Below are 25,813 nucleotides of genomic sequence, written 5' to 3'. Positions count from 1 at the left end.
CCTAGTGATTTTTTGAGTGCTCCTGTATATGTGTCTACACTGGTGGATAATTCTATTATAGTAGATCGTGTCCATCATTCATGTATAGTTGTGATTGGGGGTCTTGAGACTCATGTAGATTTGTTACTTCTGGATATGATTAATTTTGATGTCATATTGGGGATGGACTGGTTATCACCTTACCACGCTATCTTGGACTGTCATGCCAAGACTGTGACCTTAGCTTTGCAGGGGTTGCCTCGTTTAGAGTGGAGAGGGACTCCTGGTCATTCTACCCGTAGTGTTATCTCATACATGAAGGCTCGGCGTATGGTCGAGAAGGGGTGTTTGGCTTATTTGGCATATGTTCATGATTCTAGTGACGAGGTTCCTTCTATTGATTTTGTGCCTGTTGTTCATGAGTTCCCTGAGGTATTTCCTTCAGACCTGCCGGGTATGCCACCCAATAGGGATATTGACTTCTGCATTGATTTGGCTCCAGGCACCCAGCCCATTTCTATTTTCCGCTGTATCGTATGGCCCCGCCTGAGTTGAAAGAGTTAAAGGAGCAGTTGCAAGACTTGCTTGATAAAGGGTTCATTAGACCTAGTGTCTTGCCTTAGGGTGCGCCGGTGTTGTTTGTTAAGAAGAAGGACGGATTGATAAGGATGTGTATAGATTACCGGTAGTTGAACAAGGTTACAAACAAGAATAAATATCCATTACCGAGGATTGATGATTTGTTTGATCAGTTTTAGGGTGCTAGGTATTTTCGAAGATTGACTTGAGATCTGGCTACCATCAATTGAGGATTAGGGCATCCAATGTCCCTAAGACAACTCTTTGCACTCGGTACGGGCACTATGAGTTCTTCGTGATGTCATTTGGGTTGACAAATACCCCAGCAACTTTTATGGATTTGATGAACCGATTGTTCAGGCCTTACTTGAATTCATTCATGATAGTGTTCATTGATGACATTTTTATTTATTCGCGCAACGGGGAGGAGCATGAGCAGTATTTGAGATTTGTTCTTCAGACCTTGAGAGATAGTCAGTTGTATGCTAAGTTTTTGAAGTGCGAGTTTTGGTTGGGGTCAGTTGCTTTCTTGGGTCGTGTTGTTTCAGCAGAGGGTATTCAGGTAGATTTAAAGAAGATAGAGGCAGTCAAGGACTGGCCTAGACCCGCATCAGCTACAGAGATCCTGAGTTTCTTGGGTTTGGCATGCTATTATCGTCGGTTTGTGGAATAGTTTTCATCTATTGCAGCCCCGATGACCAGGTTGACCCAGAAGGGTGCCCAGTTCAGATGGTCGGACGAGTGTGAAGCGAGCTTTCAGAAGCTCAAGACACCTTTGACTATGGTGCCAGTGTTGGTTTTGCCCACAGGTTCAGGGACATATACAGTCTATTGTGATGCATCTCGTATTGGACTTAGTGCAGTGTTGATGCAAGATGACAAGGTCATTACTTATGCTTCACATTAGTTAAAGATTCATGATAAGAACTATCTGGTTCATGATTTGGAGTTAGCAGCCATTGTTCACGCATTGAAGATTTGGAGGCATTATTTGTATGGCGTGGCATGGGAGGTGTTCACGGATCACAAGAGTCTAAAGTATTTGTTCAAGCAGAGGGAGCTAAATTTGAGGCAGAGAAGGTGGTTGGAGATATTGAAAGGCTATGATATCACCATCTTATATCATCCGGGGAAGGCCAATGTGGGGGTCGATGCTTTGAGTAGGGAGTCAGCCAGTATGGGCAGTCTTGCGTATATTCCGATCGATGAGAGACCACTTGCTTTGGATGTTCAAGATTTGGCCAATCAGTTCGTGAGGTTGGATGTTTCTGAGCCCAGATGTGTATTAGCTTGCAAAGTCACTCGTTCTTCTTTATTGGAGCGTATCTGAGATCGGCAGTATGATGATCCTCATTTGTATATCCTTAAAGACACGGTGCAGCACGGAGGTGCCGAACAGGTTACATTAGGAGACGATGGAGTTTTGAGGCTGCAGGATCGAGTTTGTGTGCCTAATATGGATGGGCTTCGAAAGTTGATTTTGGAGGAGGCCCATAGTTCCCGGTACTCCATTCATCCGAGCGCCGCTAAGATGTATCAGAATTTGTGGCGGCATTATTGGTAGAGGAGAATGAAGAAGGATATTGTTCCATATGTGGCTCGTTGTTTGAATTGTCAGCAGGTAAAGTACGAGCATCAGAGACCTGGTGGTATGTTCCAAAAAATTGAGATTCTTGAGTGGAAGTGGGAGCGTATCACTATAGACTTTGTTGTTGGACTCCCACGGACTCAGAGGAAGTTCGATGCAGTGTAGGTTATTGTTGATAGGCTCACTAAGTCAGCGCATTTCATTTATGTGGCAGTCTCCTATTCTTCTGAGAGGTTAGCTGAGATCTATATCCAGGAGATTGTCCGTCTTCATGGTGTGCCCGTGTCTATCATTTCGGACCGAGGTACGCAGTTTACCTCACATTTCTGGAGATCAGTTCAGGGTGAGTTGGGCACACGGGTCGAGTTGAGCATAACATTTCATCCTCAGACGAACGGGCAGTCCAAGCATACTATTCAGATTTTGGAGGATATGCTCCGAGCTTGTGTCATTGACTTTGGAGGCTCGTGGGATCAGTTTTTGTGTTTAGCTGAGTTTGCCTACAACAACAGTTACCAGTCGAGCATTCAGATAGCTCCTTATGAGGCTTTATATGGTAGGCGGTGCCAGTTGGATGGTTTGAACCGGGAGAGGCTCGGTTGTTGGGTACAAATCTAATACAGGATGCCTTGGACGAGATTAAAAGCACGAAGGGTGATGCCGTGCACTTGTCCTTGATTTTCCTAATTCTTGCTAATAATTGAGTTATGGTGTTCTCTACGTTTATTTACTGATTTCCTATTGTTACTTGATTTTATTGTGATGTTATTGATTCCCTTGCCCAAATTGCTTTGTGATTGTTGCTTGGATGAGGAAGAGTATAAAGCACGAAGGGTGATATCGTGCATGTTATTTGTGAGAGAGTGTTAAAGCACGAAGGGTGATGTCGTGCACTTGTCTTTGATTTCCTATTTTTTATTGATAACTAAGTTATGGTTTCTCTACATTTAATTGTTGGTTTTCTATTGATACTTGTTGTACCTCGCAGCATGGTTCCCCCTTCCTATCTTCAATTGAACTGTGGTGATCCTTATATTTATTTGTTGTTCTTCTATTATTATTCGATATTCCCGCAGCATGTTTCCCTACATTCTACTTTTATTTTCGTTGTATATGATTTAACTGTACAGGTTTATTTGGTAGTCTAGTCCTAGCCTCGTCATTACTTCGTCGAGGTTAGGCTAGGCACTTACCAGCATATGTTGGTCGGTTGTGTTGATACTACACTCTGCACTATGTGCAGATCCCAGTGTCGTAGCTTTGGGTTGCTTCCTTCCGTCCATTCGGAGATCCGAGGTACTCCTGCAGGCGTCCGCAGGCCTTGGTGTCTCCTCCTATCCTTTTATTCTATTTCTTGTATATATTTCAGAGACAGTGTTGTAATAAATTTTTCGGACCTTTGTTTGTAGTAATCCTAGACAGTCTGTGAAATTGTGACACTAGTTATGGGTAGTGTTTGTATGGATTGGTATTGGCATCATTATTAAAAATATTACATTTTAGTCTTCCACTTATTAAATTTCCGTTGTTTATCTAATGTTAGCTATAAATTGTTAAAGGACTAAAATGGGAACAAGGTAAATAATTCAAACGGTTGGTTTGCCTAGCTTTCACCAGTAGGCGCAATCACGACTCCCGAGGGTGGAAAATTCGGGTCGTGACAATAACAATTGAAAACATAGCTATAGGAAATAATTTAGTAAATGGTAGCTATAGCAAGCTAATAATCGCTAAAATATAGTGATTTCTGAAAATTTCTCTAAAGTATTATCACTTTTAGCCCGCGTCAGAAACTATTTATATCTGGTAGTCGAAAAATGTATAAAATTTGTATAATTTTTTTGTATAACACACAGAATATATATATATATATATATATATATATATATGCATACAAATTTTATATATTTCTTCGGCTGTTATTTTTACAGCGGTTATACAGTGTCATTACCTTTGATATTCATCCGTCCAAATAACATAGAGGAATTTTCATAAAGCACTATAATTTAGAGACTAATTACTATATGTAACTATAATTTGCTTAATTATTATTTGAAGATATTGTTCAATGGTTACAGGCTTATATAACTTTTATTCATATGCGTAATAAATATAGCTTGTGTCAATTGTGTTCGTTCACGCAACGAATACAACCAAGGCGAAATACAGGGGTTTATCGATAATATTCGTTCAAGCAACTAATACAACCAAGGCGAAATACAGAAAAATAGAATGCTCTTATTGAAAGTTGAATTGGTTCTGTTTGGTTCTAAAGTTTGAAAAATCAATTTAATTAGTTTGGCTTCTTTTTAGAGGAAAATCTGTCCAAACCGAACTATGAAACTCCTATACATAACGGTAGAAAAGCAACTTATTTAGTTGAAGATTCCAAGATTTTTTTGGAAAAATATCAGGTCATTTAAACAAGTGGTGGGAACTCCTCTGTAAGAAAAGTGGAGAAATGGAGATACGTTCAAGTAATTGAGTATCCTCGTAATATAGTAGAGGTTTTACAAATGGATCTTCTTTTAGCCCATACTAATTTACCTTAAGTGTTAATGAGCATATCAATAATATGCAAAACACGGTTTTATGACGCAAGCTATTCGCAAATTGTATTTTATAAAATGCCAAAAATAGCAAAGGATGTAGTCAGTAAAAGAACTAGTTTTATAGAGAATCATTCCGCATAGTAAGGATTTCAAAGTAAGTAATAATAAGACGAAAAATATTGTTAGATTAGTTAGTGATTGATGAGAGTATTTAAAAAGAGATTGTTTTGTTTCTCATAATTGGAAAAAGAAAAAAAGAAAAAAGTGTTTAAAAGCACTTATTTGTCTATATAATTTGAATATTTTAAAGGATGTGTTGGATAAAAAATGAAATTTGACTATATTATTGTCACCTATTATTTCATTAATTAATTTAAAGCGTTTTTTTAAATTAAATTTCAGAAAACATTTTTTAACAATTTTCTTTTTTAAATTCAAAAAAGGTGACCATTGGTTTTAAAAGGTGCATGTTATGAAAAGATGAATCTGTTAATTCCAACAGACTCCTAGAGGTATTATAAATACCTGTATCATCTTCAAAATAAAAAAAAAATATCTTAAAATTCCCATGATATTATCCCTGCAGCAACAAAATGGGAAGCTTAAAATTCCTTAAGGACAATTACAATATCGAAGCCAGATTATTTCATCCCATTATTTTTCTAACATATATTATTCATAAACGGGTTATTGTAGCTTACATATACTTTCAACAATGGATTATTGAAAATGCTGAGTTGGGGGAATAAATTTTCTTTTTGATTTTTTCCTTGGGGAGGAGGGGGAGGTGTTGGGAGAGGGTGGGGGTAAGTTTGAAAGTAATGAACGATCATTATTGAAGATTCAGGTCAAGTTTCCTTGCACAGAAATCTTTTCGAAGTATGACAAAACATTTTGACAAGTCATAATGCCATTCACTAATGCTATAGGTCATAGAAGGAAATCAATAATGTCTGCAAATATCTAGCAAACATACAGCTCGGGCAAATGCATGGCCATCGTTGCAATCACTATCATAATTCATAACCTAACTAATTGTACTCAAAGCCTTGGCAGCTCGTTCCTGTCCTTTTCCACATCACTTTGATTTCCTCAAGTTTGGTGCGATACATATGTGTTCCATTTAACAACTGCTTGATAAACATATTTGTTATGCAACTATGACTACATTTTATGTCTCCTTTTTAGACTAATTGTGTCAACAAATACATAGAGGTTTCCTATATTTGTAATTACTTCTCGTCATGTCTCGATTTATCGGACAATGTACCTGCTCTTCCAAACTTCACAAGGACCTAGCTACACGTATACTTTTAAATTAAGTTCCATTCTTTAAATTTTCTGGAACGATTTATTTAATTTACATGCTGAATATATTGTTATCTACACTTTTTTATAATGCACCAAAAATAATCTTTGAATTTTGTGGCTAAAAATTGAGTGTTAGATGCACTGACTAGTATGGCCCAATGTGCTCGAGAACACCAATAACATGAATTAGAAGATTGCAGCCATCTCACCTACTGCTCATGTGGTTTGTTTCTTTCCAAAAACTCAGGTAGCTACAACGTTCAATTTATTTTTATGAGGATGTGACTGGTGAAGGGTGCATTCATGGTTCATATTGATCGACCAGATTTTCCATGCAAAATCTCACAAAGAACAAAAATATCTTAATCAAAATCAAGGGCAGTGGAATTGAACGTCGAAGAAAGAAACAAAAGAAAGACTACAACACCAACTTCTTTCAAGTGCATCTGTTTCCGAGTTCCTTCTCCTTCGGACGTATAGATATATAACTTCCTATTCTGGTATAAAATAATTTAGAATTTTATGAAAAAAAGAACTGGTTTAGACAAATGATCAACAGCAACCCAACCTAATTAAACAAGTAGACTTTAGGACTAACTTATACTCAAAAGCTAGCTCACAGGTGAAAATTGTCTAACCATATAAGGAGACAGCAACTCATTGTCTGACCATAAAAGGAGACAACAACTCATTCCCCGTTCGTTCAACCAAAGTTGGTCCCTTAACATCCCTGCTTTAACGTTAAAAGACAACAGGAGGTACAAGCTCGGAAACAACAAGCCACAAGCACATGCAAGACCATTGGTCTTATAAAACTATTACATTAAGAAACTATTTTTCATTATTAGTAGCATACTAGCAAATATAATACTTCTATAAGATATCAATTTGTTTCTTAACATTTTTGCTTTATGCCGAGCAAGTAATGAAAAATATTTATATATTGGTTGGAGCAAGTACTCCCAAGTGATCATTTTACCTTTATATTTTGGTCCAAAATAAATGTCGATTTACATACAACAACAACAACAACAACGACCCAGTATAATCCCACAAGTGGGGTCTGGGGAGGGTAATATGTACGCAGACCTTACCCCTACCCCGAAGGGTAGAGAGGCTGTTTCCAGGAGACCCTCGGCTCAAAAAAGCAATAGGAGATGATATATTAGTACCATAAAAATGCGTAATAAAAATAACAACAATAACAACAACAATATATAAGAGATATGAAATATGAAATACAGGATATAAAATACGAATATATAAGAGATATGAAATATGAAATACAGGATACAAAATACGAAATACGAAATAGATGGCTGGTATAGTACAACTAGAAGGGAAAGTCCTGCATCAATAGACGACCAATGACCTTCCTAGTCTAACTCCTAACTGGATAGTCTCCCTCTATTGTACATAATCAACAAGAAATTAATTTTATTTTTTCAAAATTTGCCCTTATTTACATATTCCAATATATCAAGGTAACAGTTAATTAAAGTTTATTTAGTGAATACATCTTTTTTTCCTCTAGGAGTTCGTATTTCCTTAATGGGTGTGCCAAAGGTAAAATAGTCACTTATTGTGGATTGAAGGGAGTAGAAGTACAAAGAAAGCTATAGCAGATATAACTTGCACTCGTAAAGAAAAAAGTTTGTTTCATTTGGTGTAAACTATTTACTAAAGTATTTAACAATTTAAGGCAAGCATTAGAAAAGAAATAACAAAGAAATTATACATCATGCAAACCAAAGCCATACCGTTATCAAATTTATCATGGAAATCATATTTTGTTGCTTTGAAGTTATTCCTCATTCTTTCTATAATAAACATGGATAAATTCCAGTTCCAAACTTAAAAGAAAAGAAGAAGAGCTAAATGGGGCGGGGCTAAATAGGGCGGGGCACAAAAAGAGAAAAATTGTTCCACGGGGCAGGGCAAGGCGAGTTGAATTTGTAGCAGGGCAAGGCGAGTTGAATTTGTAGCAGGGCAATGCTTCACCCGCCCCGTTCTGCCCTGCCCTATTGAATCCCTTAGACCAACTACTTCCATAGCATCAATTTCTCTCAGTGCATTACAAATATACAGAATCTTGTTTGGGGCTATGGCTATAACTGATTTAGCCATATGGTTAACCAATGGAGCAAAGACACACATCACTGTCATAGTTAAATCAACAGGAGATGCAACAAATTCAGAGATAAAAAGGCACACACACAAAATTAAGATGTAGAAGGTTTCACAACAGTTAATTTTGCAGGACCTTTGTGGGTTCGTAGTCAATGCCAATAACATCTCTGGTTGAGGGAGAAATACATAGTGCTCTCTATAACAACTGCGTTTGTTCCGATATTTTTTGACAGTTATAGTGAAGTGCTGTTATAGAGAACGTATATTATAACGTAACGTAAAAAATAGTTCCGAGAAAACTTAGCTTTTATAGTGAATGATTATTATATAGAGATGTTGTTATAGAAAGGTCTGACTGTATAGAGAAAGACCAACATATGCCAGATGAGCAACAGGCTCGGCAATGCCTTGTGTGCTCTCAAAAGTTAACTCTAATATGGTTACACAAGTGAAACCATAGATCAAGCAAGCACCATGATGATCTAGCTATTAAGTAGTGGAGTTGACCAGAAAGAGGATACTGTGATTATTCTAAGGAGTTCCACGCCGTGTTGTTGGCATAACTCAAGAGGCACATGATTCAACACAGAAGCAAGCAAACATGTGGACATAAAAAAGAATGAAATTGATAGAATAGAGGAAGATTAATGTGCAGCTGATTCTATACCAGCCGATTCAATTGTTCAGCTACTTCGAAAAAACTTCCATGGATCTCATTTATTCTTAACTACGATCAAGAAACACAAACGGTTTGAAGTAGTATGAAATCTTAATACTAAAGTTATTATAGCTACTAAGCATGTGCTGTTCTCTAGTTCAAAGCACTTCATCCAAGCGGGAAAAGCAAAGATTTTCTCATTGCTGATAGGGCCAAATAAAGAAAAAGTATCTACTGGGTTTATTTCTAATTAAGTCAAACATTTCCAGTCATAGCATGAAAAATCATACAAGTAGACTTCCCACCAAATTGTACACAGAAATCATGCAAGGAATTTGGGTCCATTTCAGCTTCCACCATCATAATTAAGCAGCTTCTATTGTACCAACAAGAGAAAATCATAAGGAGAAAATGCAAGAAAGCATAATATATGAATGTCCAAAGCTATTTCCTTCGTCCATTCTGAGTGATGAACTATTACACTGATACGTTAAACATTCCAGTCAAACTCCTCAGCATACTGTGAAAAGATCAGAAGTCATTTGTTACTACTAAACTGTCAATTAGCTAGAATTTTTACCTTAAGTAATGTTGTCAAATATTGCAGCTTCTTTTTTCCTGTCAACTACTATAAAACACGCAAATGACCAATTTTATCCAATTGAAATGCTCTACAATACGTTGTAATTGTCTTCTAGAGAACTCAAATGGATTCTCTATTTCTGGTATATAACACGCCAAAAAGTGCTTATAAGCTTACCCAAACACCCTCATAGTACTTTGGTAGGCTTTTTAGAGAATTACTAAATATTAATTCCTATCTATTATTCCATCTAAATCAATGATTCTTCAAAGATACAAAGGCAGATTGTCACGAACCAAATTTGAGATTAAAAAAAATCACATCAAGCTTTTAAAACTAACAAGTTACCAGCAATTGTGAAACTACAACTCATTTTGGGATTGTTCACGTCAAAACTCATACCCAAGCATCAGAACTTAATATCAACAGGGGAAACAAAGAAAGAACCAAGAACAAAAATTGATAAGGTTTTTAGGTGTCAATGCCAGAAGAAATACAAACTCTTCGATTATAGCTTCTAAGTTGAAAGATTAAGCCCTCTTCTTCCTGCTTATAGCAGATCTTTTTCCAATGCTCATAGTCTTGCCAGAAGGAGGTATTAGACCACGTAAAATTGCTAAAACAGCAAATCCAAGAAATGGATAGTAACACATCAGCAACTTGTCCGACGCTCTTTGGGAACCCACCATTTCACTTAGTATCGCCACCTGAAATTTGTACCATTAATTAGAAAAGCAAACCACAAGCAGATGCAACTCTACTTCACTGCTATCTCAAGTTGTGAACTTCTGCAACTCTAATATGACCTTTTACCCTCATCCAGAATCAAATGTTTTTATAATAATTGAAAGCAATCAACAGACAAAAGATTTACTTTAGTGAAACTAAAACTATTGCAAAAGGACGTGTCAAACCCTTCTACTGGGAACTCCTTTAGATATCATAATAATTTCATAAACGAAAATGTGTTCTGCAAACAATTTCAACAGTCGACATAAATATTCCAATTGTTTCACAAAGTGCACAATTATGAAGGCTAGTTTTTGAATCTGAATTCAACATTTGCAACAGAATTTTGGCACCCTCATAATTAAGTGGAAGACTGATTTCTGCAAGACAAAAGTATAGCACAACTGATCCCTCAAAAACCAGAAGCGCTAGAATAAGTTGTGATTGTGCTTGTGCATCTAGGACTCTTCTCTATTGCACTATGATACCGGTAATTGTTACTCTTGAATTCTCCAATGTTCATAATGTTACCTTCTTTTGCTCTTAAGTTTTCCAATGTCAATTATATTGCCTTTCACTTTGTTGCCTATCCCCGCACCCAAAGAAAAAATTAAGGAGATTTTTAGATCCAAAAGTTACAGTTTTTACAGCTTTGGGTTAACGGCAATGCCACTTACTCTAGAAAGTTTAGATCTTTCCAGTCTTATACGGTTTTAAAAAAAAAAATGGATAAGCGCCCCCCCCCCCCTCCACCCCCACATCTATCAACCATGACGGATCTGTTTCATCCCATAATATTGTTAAATTCCATCTAATTAAATCAAATTCCACAGATTTCAAAATCAGCAATCACGAGAAAAGATATAATTTGAAGCTAGCACAACAATCTACAATCTTCAATTAAAAGAGACATGTAAAGAAAAAAGACAATTAGAATAGAAAAACAATAAATAAAATTGGAAATTAGATTTACACAAATTCAATACCATTGATGTGAGAGTGGAAACACCATAGACCAAGCAGGCAGTATTAACCCAAGATTTTCCAGTAGCAATCGCAGTAAGAGTAATGATAGAGAGGGGCCATGCAAAGAGAAGCTCCAACCAAATTAACCCAACAAAGAAATGGGGTTGCTCAGAAACCAAATAGTCACCATATTCTTGAGTGTACCAGCTTTTTAGGTTAACGAACACGGGCGGAAACATGTGTTTAGGAAGAGCAGCTTGCCCATCAAAGAATGGTGCAACAATGGCTATGAAGCAAAAGTAGATGAAAAGAAGAAAGTCCAGTAGCTTCACGAAAGCACCCATTTTTTCTTCGTTCTCTCTTTTGCAGCAGGTAATCACCGGGGCGTGTTAATTATGGAAATAGGGTTTCTGTTTGTAATCGCACCCTCCACTTCACTTCCTTGAACAGGGGATCTGAGTGAAGATCCGCCAACATTTCTTTACTTTTCTTTTCTTTTTCTTTATAAATAGTACTCCATGCCGGCTAAGTTTAAGCTAAATTGTTATTAAATTTAAAAATAATATTTTTTTTTGAAATGGACCAAAAAAGAAATAGTTTCAAATAAACTATAACAAAGATAATATTATATTTAAGCTAAATTAGAGTTTGTATTAAAGTTTGTTACTTTGTGATTAAGTTAATTTTCTAATAAAGAGTTCTTTTATCGTAAGTTATCCTAAAGTTAGAATTCTCCCTATTTTTTTCTGTAATACTCTCCTTATTTTATCGTTTTACAATACTGTTTTATTTTATGTCTATTTTAATTTTTTGAACTTCATGAAGTGGTCGAAAATCTTATAGACTTCTGTATTTACGAATTGACAAGTAGTTTTATATTTTTGTACAAGTATCTCTAATGTTTCAACTTTCCTATGAACAGATGGTCCAACCTAAAGTACAAGTTGTAGCATAGCGTTTTGTAATTTATGCATAGAATTTTGAGAAAAATTACACATAATAACATAGTTTATACATAAACTCCAAAAAGGATTTTTAAAAATACTCCAAATAGGTCTTTATAAAAAATAAAACTATAAGAATTGTGATGAAGGGATAAAATCCCTCCGCTCTTCTCTAAAGGACTCGATTTCCGCTCTTGAAATGAAATTTCAATTATCCTGATAAGGAGAATTTGAATTAATCGGACCAGTGAATTTCGGATATAGAATCATTATAAAGAAAAAAGTCCAAATACTTAACGTTATAAATTTTATTGTCATTTAAAGTGTATACAATATGTAATTATTTAACTTAACAAACATGTTTACTCGCGTGATCAATATATATATATATATACAATAATAAGGTAACAATTTTTTTTTGTAGTTGTGTCTTTATATATGAAGAAAGAAAAATATAGTTATAGACTTAGTAGACAACAACAACAACAACATAACCCAGTATAATCTCACAAGTGAAGTCTGGGGAGGGTAATATGTACTCAGACCTTACCCCTACCCCGAGGGGCAGAGAGACTGTTTCCAGGAGATACATTAAGTTGGACCAATTTATTCTAATATCATGAATATCAAAATTTTAGTACTTGAAAATAATTTTCCTTTTTAAAAACTCCATTAACGTTTTTTTAAACTCAACCTATATGACTCCGAAACTGATGAAAATATGAAATGGTCGACTACCATGTAACAGCGGATCTAAAGCAAGAGTATTGGATTCTTATATATTGCCTTTTGTATTTCATATAATATATATGGAGTGAAAGCTATTAGATATTCTAAAATCTAGTTTCCCTATCTAGAATTTAGGGATGGCAATTGGGACGGGCGGGGCAGGGTAAACTCTAAATGGGGCAGGGCAGGGAAAGATTTAAGGGAAAATCTCACTTTACACCTATTAAGCCCAAACTATTTACCTTTTAATACTCATGCCCAAACTATTTACCCTGCCTACCCAGTCGGCCCAATTTATTTACCCGGCCCCTATATTTCACGCGGCCCAATCTACCAATCTCTCCTTATCTTCGATCCAACCCACCTATTTCACCCGGCACAAGCTTCTCACGCTTTTCTTCGTTCTTTAACAGTTAACAAGTAGACTAGAGTACAGTTTCCAAATCTCCATAGCCAACCGATGAGAACGCAAAATTCACCCACATTCGAGTTGTTAATTTTTTTTTTCGATTCCGTTCTATCTCTTCGTCTGGTACCTATTTTTGGGTGACATTTTTGCTTTGGGTGAAATTTTTGCTTCTGAAAGTACATTTTAGTGAAAGTGGGTTTTCAAAATCATAGGATTTTTGTGTTTTCCTTTGTACTTTTGTGAATCAATGTATATGGGTTGTTGTCTTCTCTATGGGTCGGAAGTATTGTGCGCGTAGATGGTGGCGCCGTGGACAATATCATTCTTCAACACAAGTAGCTGCTGAATCTGTTGCCTCAGCCATGTCTGTTCCTAGTTTTTCCTTATTTTCTGATTCTCGTCTCTATTTAGTCGTAACCCTAGCAGTAGTCATGTTGAAAACACAACTGAAAATGTAGAATTAGAGGGTGGAAAAGGCAACAATATTAATGTTTCGTCAGTCGATGAAACTCCCTACTTGTCATTACCCGACACAAATTCCGAACCAGTCATAGGAGGTGTTCCTGTGACTTATAAGGGAAAAGGTAAAGTTGTTGAGGATTCTGAGTTAGGGGGAAGCCGACGTGAATCCGTGCCTAAAACAGAGACTCAACCAGTAGATGTTGATTGTAGTGATGATTCTCAGTTAAAGAAGAAAAAAATTGGTATCGCACCCAAGAAGGTAATTTTCTTACAATTATGATCTTTGAAATTTTTAATGTATAGTACATTGTTATTTTTTGATTTCCTGTTATGCTTTTGTATTATATTATAGTTATAGTCAGTTGTGTTAATTTTAAGTGAATTCTATTTCTTCAAGTTCATTCTGTACATTTAAGAGAACTGTTGTAAATTTATTACGATTTCTATTTATCTGTTTATTCCAGCTATCCGTTTCATCAATGTTCAGTGCGATGTAATAGTGTTTATAGCTGTCAAAATCCATCACTAGATGATTAACTAAGAGAAAATCAAGTACCAGCGAATTTTGAGTTTTTGGGTGAAGTTCATTTGAGTTGTTCTATGTGTATGTTTCTGTGATATTAGCAAAATTTAGGCCTATCATTCTGCTTAGAAGAAGTAAAAGATATCATTTTGTATACATTGTGTTTGAGCGTGAAGGAATTGAGTGATCTTTTCTAGTATATTGTACAGACCAGTTAATTTGCAATAATGAGCTTGTTAATTTTGGATGGCATATTTGTCTTTGCTATTAGTTTCTCAATGTTTTTGAATCAATATAGACAGATTAAATTAATGTTCTGCTTGAGGTTTAAAAAAGGTCACTGATTCAGTAGTTATAGTCAACCATATTTATTGAAGCTAGAGATACTCTGTGTGATTTTTGATTTTCAGCTTTGCATTAGATGGTTTTGTACATGATTTAGTATTTAGCCAGTTGACAGTGGTGGAGAGAAGCATGGAAGGAATGGGACCGTGTAAGTTAGGAGTGCAGAATGAGCTTTTCTTTATAGGTGGCATTGTGTGGATGAGGTCAATGGGCGAGAAGCGCTGGTACTGTAGCATAAGTTCCTTGTCGAATATTAGCTAGCTTGTAGTGCAATTTGATGTGAGTTTATGCTATTCTTTTACTTCCTTAGTAATCTCAAGAATATGCAAGATGAAAAGTATTTTGCTACTATCCTCTCAAATATGTATTTGATAGAATAGTTTTCGGATACTGTAGATTTAATAGCTAAGTTTCTTTTGGCTTTCCCTCCCTAGTAATATTGAATATGCATCTTCAAATGAAACAACTTAAAGTAAGTTTATGCATTGATGGTCACTTAGTATTACTGCAAATTGTTCCCACACTATTTTCCTTTTGTTTCTTTATAAGTAAAATTTGTAGTTGCCGGAAATTAGTTAGTAGAATTGTATACCCTGTTGGTATAGTTATATGTCGTGTTGGTATCGTATGGTAGTTGTAATATTTTTAGTTGGTTTAGTTGCATTTGAAGTGAATTCTATTTCTAAAATTATTTTATATGAACATGTTTTGCAGTCTCCTTGTGCCTATGGACTTAGATTATAAACCAAAGGTTGATTGGGATACCAACTGCCATGTTATTCATCAATTGAAAGCAAATTTATCAAAGAGGCAACTTCAACTGTTTAAGAAAACATGCTTTGGCTATTTTTTGGATCTGCCACCAGTTATTGTGCAGATTCGGGTTGCGCCATTTGCTTATTAGAGAAGTACATGATGAGGTGAAAAATGAGATGCGGTTTGTAGTGAATGATTCTAGGTTGCGCTTTGGCTTGGGTGAATTTGCACTTGTTACTGGGTTGAAATGTAAGAGTGATACAAGTATAGAGAGCATAGCAGAGAAAAGGTTGATTTCAAAATATTTTGGGACTGCATCCGTGACATTTGCCCAACTAGCAGACTGTTTTAAGAAGAAGAAATGGGAAACAGATGATGATGCGTTGAAGATAGCAGTTCTTTATTTTGTGAACAACTTCTTACTTTCTCAACTCAAAACAAAGGTTATTTCACGGTCTTACATTGACTTGGTTGAGTGCGGTGATTTTAATAATTATCCCTGGGGTATAGATGTTTATAAATCTACAATTGACTCGTGTTCCAACAAGTTTCAAGATAAGCCTTCTTTTTATAGACTCGGTGGCTTCCCGTTGGCTTTACAGACTTGGTTGTATGAATGATGCCCAAGTTTGGATGGTTACTTTGCTGATCATCTTGGAAACAAACTTCCACGAATTTTGAATTCGGTAGTCATGGGTCAAATACCGAATGAGCAAGTTGCTTTGCAAATATGTAGCTTGCAACGCGAGCAGGTAATTTTCTCATAGTTTTATTGCATCTCTTAGTGTTTTGGTACAGTAGTTTAGTCACAGTTGTAGCAATATCCCAGTTCAGTGATATACTCTGTTGGTATACATGTATACTATATTGGTATCATATGGTAATAGGGATCTTTTATCTTTCCATACTTTATTATCATTTCTATTTCTAACTAGTATGCTTAATAATTGCAGCTAAAGAACATCACCCCAACTGATGATGAGAAGCAACTATTTGATGTGTGTGGTCTAAACTTTGAAATTGAAGTTGAGTGCACTGACAGTCAGCCCGATAGCTTTCAGTTTTTTAGCACTCAATTACCAAAGACGCAAAGTATGCATGAAAGTACTGGAGGTGATTCCCAACCTACCAATGCTGAGGTAATGAAGGAGTTACAAGCTTTGAAGCTTTTTGTAGAGACCAAGTTTGAGGAGGTGCTTGCAGCTATTGGTAGGCAGTCAATGAAACCAGAGGGAAATTCAGCGGTATTGATCTTTTATATAATATAATGCTATAGTATATTGTTCAAAGATGCAATATATGCTTATAGGATACTATTCCATTCTTTACTTTTAGTGCACATAGTATTCTTGTAATATACATAATACTAAAATTGTTAGTTTCTCATTTTCAGCATAAGCAACAGGATAATGATCTTGACTTTCGTGAGATGCATAATGATTATGACCAGTTTGAAAGTGGCCACGTTGGGAATGATCCTGTAGTTCTTGGAGATAGCACGCCCAAAGCGCCTTCTAGTATGTAAATCATAGATTTGATTGATTTTTTTTGTTGTTGTTTTTGAAAATAGTACTCTTGCTTATACTTTTATATGTTTAGTATCTGGTTTTGGTGGGGTTGGTCAAGATGGAGGTGCCACTGGTGTCAATGTGAAGAACGTCACAACAAGTGATGGTGTAGTTAATGATGATTTTGGCTTAGATTCTAACTTTGAACTGTCTGCATCTGCAATTGATCAAATCACCGCCATTACACAACAAGCAACATATAAGCAGTCATCTCATGATGTTAAAAAGTCGGGTCCTGCTCCGCTGCCATCAGGAATCCCTGTACAGACACGAGCAGATGTTGTTATTGAGTCTAATACTGCTCCACAGGGTACGATGTTGATGTTACTAATTCTGTAGTTAGTATATAAATGATAGGTTCTTGATAGTTTTTTAATTTTTATTTAAGTAGTGATGCTGATAATGCTTTTATGTGTTCAGCATGTCGGGTTGATGGTGTTGGTCAAGTGGATGTTGGTGGCAGTAATGTGAATTTGCCTTCTGGTAATGTCTTCTATATATAACTTTTCATTCTTTTTATCTAAATTTCTTAAATTTGTATATTTATTTATTCACTAGCATTTTCTAATTTAAGCTCCATGTCGACACGGGGGTGATCTTCACTTGGATTCTGATTTTGAATATACTGATTCTCAACTTGATCTAATTGCTGCCATTACACAGGGAGGGAGACGTAATGTAAATCAATCTGGAAATGAACTGACAACTCGTGCTGTAAATAAGTCTAAACTTGATCAATCGGCATCAAGAAGTATTGTCCAAATACAAACAGACGTTGAAACTACTCCTGCAATTTTCGCACGGAGAAGGCGCCCCGCAGCTGTAAAACAGTCGCCGTATAGGAATGAATGGCAATCTGGTGTTAGTGCAGTTGGGGGATCCTCGAAGGTTATCAAAGGAAGATTTCCATTTGTAAATGACATTTTAGAGACTGTTGATTTTAAGCTTACGACTGCATTCTCAAACTTTGTTGAAGCAAACATGCAATTGGGAGAGTGCGTATTCGTTTCCATGTACTTTTGTTTTCATTTTTTCTTAATGTTTGTTGTTATATTTCTTATCCATATCTTCTTTTATACGAAATAGGGAAGTGTATTTACCTGGTGATCAAAAGCTAGAGCCTTGTTTTGACTTTGAAGTTGAACAGATTGATGATAAGACGTTTTTCCATACCTTAAACTATTCTGGCAGGCCGCTCTCTAGTTCGGTATGTGTACTGCTTTTTATTTTTGTTGTTGTAGTAGTTCATTCATATTGTTAGTGGTAGTCATGTTTTCTTTCTCTCTTTTTTGCAGAACTTGAATATTATATTCTACTATCTTAGGAAGAAGGCAAAATATGGAATTAATATGCCAATCAAAGTCACAACTACAGATACTCTTTTTAATAATATCATTCAAAGGATTTTCACAGAATTTGTAAAAGGTGGAAAACAAGATCATTTGATTGATAGATCAGACGATATCATGGAGTATATGAAAGGATTTAGGATGCATTGCAACACTCCATGGCACCAGGTTGATCATGTCATTTTTCCAATTAATTTGGCAGAAATTTGGCATTGGATATTGGGGTGTGTGTCATTCCACAAGAGATGTTTTTACGTATATGACTCGCTACGTAGTCGAAAGCACAAAAAACCTATTCAAAAAGTGGCAGAGACTTATGTTGTGTTGATCCCCCTATTTCTAGTTAGTATTGAATTTTATAACCAAAGAAGTGACATTGTAGTAGAAAATGGTCTGCACATGGGAAAGAAGTTGACTGATCCTTTTGAGATTGAACTGATTACAAATCTGCCAACACAGCAAAATTCGTAAGAATAGTTACTTTTTTTTACTTTGTTTTCCTCATTCATATTAACATTTTCACTTCTAATTGATTTTTATAGTCTATTCATTTATTTTATTTCAGAGATTGTGGAGTATATGTTGCTTGCTTTGCTGAGTATATTATTGAAGATCTTCCAATCCCTGTTGCCAATTTTGATGTGGATGGTCTTCGAGCTAGGTTTGGTATACTGTTGTGGCACTATGGGAGAAACAAGCAGTTGCATGGCGAATCAAGTGAATCTGAGGCTCCAGTAGCACCTAAAAAGACTCGTGGAAAGAAACGCATGAAGTAGTATAGGTCTCTTTTTGGTTTTAGTTAATCGTATCATGAAAACTTTGCAGGATTTTAATAGTTTTTGGTGAAGTATGGTATTATTAGTAGTAAATGACCTTCTGCTGATTCAAAACTGTAGGAAACTTGTGCCTTTATAAAATATTTTCAGCTGCTAATGTTTCTTTTGTCATATTTAATTATTCTGGTTCAGAATATGTGGTATAGATTTCTTCAAGTACATGGGGGTTATCAGTTTAGTTATGTCTCTTGATGCTGAAAATTTGCTGATTTTGTTTCTGATTTCAGCTTGTTTTATTAGGCTTTTCTTAGGCTTCTTCCATAAAGTTGTTGGTTTATTAGGATGCCGAGGTCCATTCCTTTGCCAGAGGGTAAGGTTTAATGGATTCTGCAAGTGAAAATTAGGGGCATATGAAGCAAACACTTTCAACAACATACAAAGTAGTTGTGACAGAAGTTAAATGATCTGCTTTCGAATGTGATGATGGTCTAAGCTTTAATGTTCATCTGTAGTTTTAGCATAGATGGTGTATTAGTGTAGTAGAACTATATACCAATCAGGTATACTGATATACCATTTGACTCACCTTTTTTCCTTCAGCAACTAGATGTAAGTACTGACATGAGTTACAAAGCGTGCGCATTTTGGGTATCACGTTGTATCTAGTGCACCATTTGTATTTATGCGCATATTTTGTTTTAGCCATATTAGTGCAATACCACTATATACCAGCGAGGTATACAAATATAACATTTGAGTATCACCTTGTATTAATGTACCTGATGATGTACAATAAATGCATGTAAATGGCTTCCAATTTGTTATACTTCAATACAGACATGAGCTGCAAACCGTGCCCATTTTGTTAACAAATTATGTACAAATGTTGCATTTGCAGCACCACTTCTATTTCTGCACATATTTTGATACTAATAAGATATACAGATATACCAATAAGGTATACAGATATACCACTTGGGTATCACATATATATTTTAGCATTTTTTTTCCTGCAACAACTAGATGTAAATGCATCCCACTTTTATATACTAAAATAGAAAATAAATAGATTCTTATTGAAAATACAAGTAGCCATATAAATTTGTTGCCAAAAAGTAATTTCTCAAAGAATCATCATACCAAATATATGTCTAGTGCAAGAAATGCATTTTATTTTTTTGCAATTCAAATGCTATGATTCTACGATATATGAGTTCTATAAAAATATTGAAGCATTATATCAATCTTTCTTTGGAATATTTCGGCATGTTCTCCGGTTGTGTCCTTTTCTCCCGCATAGTGCACATGTAACTGTATTTCCTTCCCAGCCTCCTATGCCTCTCTTCTTTTTAGGTCTTCCTGGTTTGATTTTTCCTCTTGGTGGCAGTACCACCTGCGAAGAGACATCTTCTGGAATTTGCCACGTTGTTTCATCAGGCAATGGATTTATTGGTATCTCATATGTTTTCAGCAAGTAGTCTATGTTGTAGTAATCCGAGCAATACTTGTATGAATCCATATGGAATTTTTGTATAACTGCCATTGCATGTGGACATGGAATATCGTCTAGCTGAAACCTCCCACAAGTGCAGTTTCTTTCATGTAGGTGCACCACATTTCTTGTTTGGCCATCAATTACTAAATGTAAGAATTCAGTTGATGGCAACACCTAGTATAATTTTAATTAAGAAAAGTCATTAGCTATATGAAGTAATAGTATTTCTTAAATAACAATATTCAGTTGTTTAGTGAAATCACAAAGGTAAAAAAGTAAAAATACAGTACATGCAGTGTTTTTATGATTTTGAAAATGCATACCGTCATCGTCTGTGATAAGATAGTATTATTTGCCAATATTTTTTCATACTTTGCACCAATCTTCATAAATGATTCCACTGCATCCTTCCGATTGGTGTAATTCTATTTTTGAATCAATGTTGTCATAAAGTCAAGCAAATTCACAACTGGGAGGTCTCTTGCGTGCTTGTTTGCTGCATTTACTGATTCCGCAATATTCGATGTCATGGTCATGGTGCTATTTGCCTTGGAATGCGCTCGGGACCATTTATCATATCCAATATCCATCAGGTATGTTTTCACTCTACTATCAATAGCTTCTAACTCTGCCATATGCCTGTTGAACTCTTCAACAGTGCATGCTCTTGCTAACGCAAAATATACTTCTTTGATTTGTTTTTGGCTCTTCCTGAAGTTTGTCTTTATGTTGTTCCATAGATGAAACATACATGCACAATGAGGGACTTCTGGATAGACAATTGAAGTTGCTTTCGATATAGCATCATGCATGTCTGATATAATGCACATTCCCTCTCTTTGTCCATAGGTTTCTCTGAACTGCACGAAGAACCATTCCCATGATGCATCATTTTCCGAATCAACAATTGAATATGCAAGGGGTAGAATTTGTACTGTAAACCCAACGAACAAAATATCAATTACAACACACTATATTAATTTAGCATTTCATATAGTAGTATAGTCATAGGTAGGTGCAGGTGTGTAGCAAAACAACTATATATTATGTTGGTATACTTGTATACCATACTGGTATCATATAATATTTGAAAATATTTTTTATTTCTTTAACTGAATGTAATTGGATTGTACACAAAATATTAATTTAGTATTTCATAGAGTAGTATAGTCATAGGTAGGTGCAGGTGTGTAGCAAAACAACTATATACTCTGTTGGTATACTTGTATCATATAATATTTGAAAATATTTTTTGTTTCTTTAACTGAATGTAATTGGATTGTACACAAAATATTAATTTAGTATTTCATATAGTAGTATAGTCATAGGTACGTGCAGGTGTGTAGCAAAACAACTATATACTCTGTTGGTATACTTGTATACCATACTGGTATCATATAATATTTGAAAATATTTTTTGTTTCTTTAACTGAATGTAATTGGATTGTACACAAAATATTAATTTAGTATTTCATATAGTTGTATAGTCATAGGTACGTGCAGGTGTGTAGCAAAATAACTATATACTCTGTTGGTATACTTGTATACCATACTGGTATCATATAATATTTGAAAATATTTTTTGTTTCTTTAACTGAATGTAATTGGATTGTACACAAAATATTAATTTAGCATTTCATATAGTAGTATAGTCATAGGTAGGTGCATGTGTGTAGCAAAACAACTATATACTTTGTTGGTATACTTGTATACCATATTGGTATCATATAATATTTGAAAATGTTTTTTGTTTCTTTAACTGAATGTAATTGGATTGTACACAAAATATTAATTTAGTATTTCATACAGTAGTATAGTCATAGGTACGCGCAGGTGTGTAGCAAAACAACTATATACTTTGTTGGTATACTTGTATACCATACTGGTATCATACAATATTTGAAAATGCTTTTTGTTTCTTTAACTGAATGTAATTGGATTGTACACAAAATATTAATTTAGTATTTCATATAGTAGTATAGTTATAGGTACGTGCAAGTGTGTAGCAAAACAACTATATACTCTGTTGGTATACTTGTATACCGTACTGGTATCATATAATATTTGAAAATATTTTTTGTTTCTTTAATCGAATGTAATTGGATTGTATTCTTACCCTCTGCGTCTTGCGTGGAAGCCGTGAGTATGGTCCCTCTATATGTTGACTTTAAAAAACTTCCATCAACTACAATTGTTGGCCTACAATAGACCCATCCTCTAATCGATGCATATATAGCTATGAATACATACAAGAAGCTCCCATCTCCTTCAGTCTGTAGTCATGTCACTAATCCTGGGTTAGCGTACTCTAACATATAAAGATATGTTGGCATTTTCTTGTATGATTCACTTGGTGATCGTCTCAATAATTGCATTATTTTTTTTATCTCCATGCTTGCATGTAGCTTAAGTCCATACCATATGCTTTTTGGATGTCTCTCTGGATATCTGTTGGTGTATATATGGTTTTCGGGTCAACAAGTTTATCTTGTACCACAGCTGCAACAAAAGCTGAGACAGCTTGCTTTTGTGAACAAAATCTCTTATCAGTTAAACAACTGTGGACAGAATTGAAATCCGTCACTTTGAAAAGATTTGATGCTCGCAGACTTAATGCTTTAAGTCTCCAAGTGCATCTTTCATCCACGCATTCAAGGATATACTTGTTTATAATACAAATACAGTTATGTATAATGTTTTATTGATAAAAACACACACACAAAAATCCGTACAATTATATACTCACATGGTATACTCTGTTGGTATACTTATATACTGTATCAGTATTATATTTTGCTGATAAAAAATATAGACAAAGCAGCACAATTCTATACTCACATAGTATACTGATTTAGCATACATATATACTATATTGGTATTATGTTTTACTGATAATAACAAAGACAAACCAATACAGTTATATACTCGCATAGTATACTGATATAGCATACTTATATACTATACCAGTATCACTGATAAAAAATACAGACAAACCAATACAATTCTATACTCGCATAGTATACTGATTTAGCATACTTATATACTATATAGGTATCACATAGTTTTTTACTTGAAAACATGCATACGGGCCTTCTTGGGCATGATTTATGAACCCGATATTTACATTTTTCTCTAACGACATACTGTTTTATAACGAGAGCCAGCAAGTTCTTGTCTTCATAAATTTGTCCCTTTTTAACATTTTGATGAAATTGATCAGTTATGATGTTTGCATCATCAAGTTCTAAAATGGTGTCATCTCCTTCTTGCACATCAAACGTAGTAATCATATCAGTGCTTTCAAATTGTGCAATTTCTGATGAAATTGGAGCAACATCGAAACTAGAGGTGCTTGCAGCTATAATGTTTTTAGCAAACGACACACACAGGGGAAGTGTTGTCATCCCTGCACTTGATTTTTTCAATTCCATGTAAACACTAACACTCATATCGCTGCAAATTGTAATTGGTAGATATCCTTGAGCAATAGCATACTGAATAGCTATTGTTTTACTGTCCTTTTGCAGTTGCTTTGCAATTTCTCTGAGAAGTTGTTCAAATTTCCAAGAAGTCTTTATTAGAATTGCATCAACATGAAAATTTATGAAATTATTGTTATCATCCCATTCTCCACTATGCTGCAGCAGAATTGGAATATTTTCCATGATTCTAAAGTTATAATCACTTTTATGTCTAAAATTGAATCTCAATAATGCAAATTTCAACAGTGTTCGAAATTTCAACAGTATATAGCTGCAACAGAGTTTTCGAAATCAAAACTCTAGATCTCTAGATCTCCAAACCTAGATTAGAATTTTCAGCTAAAATTCAGAAGTTTAGCTCCGAAATCAAAATCAAAACAATAGTGAAATCAAAATCTGAAAACAACAGCGAAATCAAAATCCGAAAAGAAGATGCGAATCAACATCTTCGATCTGTTTTTTCACACTTAGTGATCTTCAAATTAGGGAATGTCGGTGGAAATCTCAATTTTGTGCGCTGATTTTCTGAAATTTTGAGCAGCTTTTGCGTTTTTATAGGTAGGGCATTAAGCGTGGGGTAGTTATTTTGATATTCCCGTTTATTTATTAAATGGGTAGGAGATTGTAATTATTTAGTGGGTAGAATTCTTTAATGGGTAGGGCAAGGTAAATAGTTTCACTTTTATAGGTACTCTTGTCTTTTCCCCAAGATTTAAATGGGGCGGGGTAGGGCTAATATTTTTTTTGATAAATTAGTGGGTTAGGGCAGGGTAGGGCAAACTTTAATTTGGAAAATATGTAGAATATGTGACAGTTTCTTCTGCCACATAGAGAAGCAATTGCTAGCAATCTTTTGTAGAAGATTGGGATTCTCCACCAAGACTAAGAATTTTAGGTATCCAAATGGCAATAATTTTATTTGTGTTTTGTAAAAAAACTACAATTTTTGTTGAGTTAAAATTATGAAAGAATTGTAAACCCTCAACTAATTATGTGACCAAAAAACTCAGCTATTTAATTATATAAAAGAGAAAATATTAAAGAAGTCAAGTGTTTCAGGCGTGCATCTCGTATAAAATATAAGTTTTCAAGAGGTTCAACATGTATAATATCACTGTTGCTCATAGTGTTAGCTTTAAGTTATCTTTTTAAGTTGAAAGAGAAATATTATATAAAGTATTAACAACTATCTTTGCTATCCTCAATAAGGCATTAAAGTATACAATATGGAGATAGAATTTCAACATTCCCCTCCAGATAAATATCTATTATTTTCTGACAATAATTTTTAAAAATTGACAAATAGCCACACGATTGAAGTTTAATCAGTTTTGACAACTTTTAAGAAAATAACGACTAAACGAAACAAATTGGTTCAAATAAAAATTTCAAAAAGTTAAAAGAATTAATTTAGAATATTATAAAAGACAAAATAAAGAAAATGATGAAAAAACATAAACGGGGCAGGGCGGGGCAGGGCTTAGCGGGGCGGGCTGGGCAAAAATCTAAGAAAATACTAAATGGGGCAAGGTAGGGTGGGTCAAAATGTTAGCAGGCCTGCTTGAGGAGAAATTCAAAAATAGCCAGATTTACAACTGGTCGTTCAAAAATAGCCAAGTTTCAAAAGTAATCGAAATTTAGTCACTTTTCATGTAAAGATAAATCTGAGCGAAAATACTATTCAAAACATGAAAAATACGCCAGTATATTATACTAGAGTTCCAGGATAAGTATGCTGGAACTCCAGCATAATATGATGGAGTTCCAGCATAAGTACACTAGAACTCCAGCATAATATACTGGAGTTCCAGCAAGTATAATTGCCCAGTATAATATACTGGAGTTTGGAGCACCGGTACTCCAGTCTCCAATATATTATACTGGAGTCAGCAAAGTATAC

The 25,813-nt window shown here is 35.0% G+C and overlaps 1 protein-coding gene across 1 annotated transcript; it reads right to left on the bottom strand.

Annotated features, from left to right (window-relative positions):
* Positions 1 to 9,665: 9,665 nt before the first annotated feature.
* On the bottom strand, positions 9,666 to 11,555 carry LOC104216746 (uncharacterized). Its single transcript, XM_009766864.2, has 2 exons — positions 11,096 to 11,555; positions 9,666 to 10,087 (listed from the first exon to the last, which is right to left on the bottom strand). Exons 1-2 carry the CDS (start codon positions 11,417 to 11,419, stop codon positions 9,911 to 9,913), a joined length of 501 nt encoding a protein of 166 aa, XP_009765166.1. The 5' UTR covers positions 11,420 to 11,555; the 3' UTR covers positions 9,666 to 9,910.
* Between the last annotated feature and the right edge of the window lie 14,258 nt (positions 11,556 to 25,813).

This window comes from Nicotiana sylvestris, chromosome 7 (genome assembly GCF_000393655.2).
Source record: "Nicotiana sylvestris chromosome 7, ASM39365v2, whole genome shotgun sequence".
In the NCBI taxonomy this organism is placed as follows: domain Eukaryota; kingdom Viridiplantae; phylum Streptophyta; class Magnoliopsida; order Solanales; family Solanaceae; genus Nicotiana; species Nicotiana sylvestris.
Note: the sequence above shows the minus strand (reverse complement) of the source record. Positions and strands in the feature narration are given on the sequence as shown.

Coding starts and splice junctions, on each gene's coding strand:
- LOC104216746 (XM_009766864.2), bottom strand. CDS start 11,419: ATGGGTGCTTTCGTGAAGCTACTGGACTTTCTTCTTTTCATCTACTTT. Junction 10,088..11,095: donor TTTCCACTCTCACATCAATG/GTATTGAATTTG, acceptor TACAAATTTCAG/GTGGCGATACTAAGTGAAAT.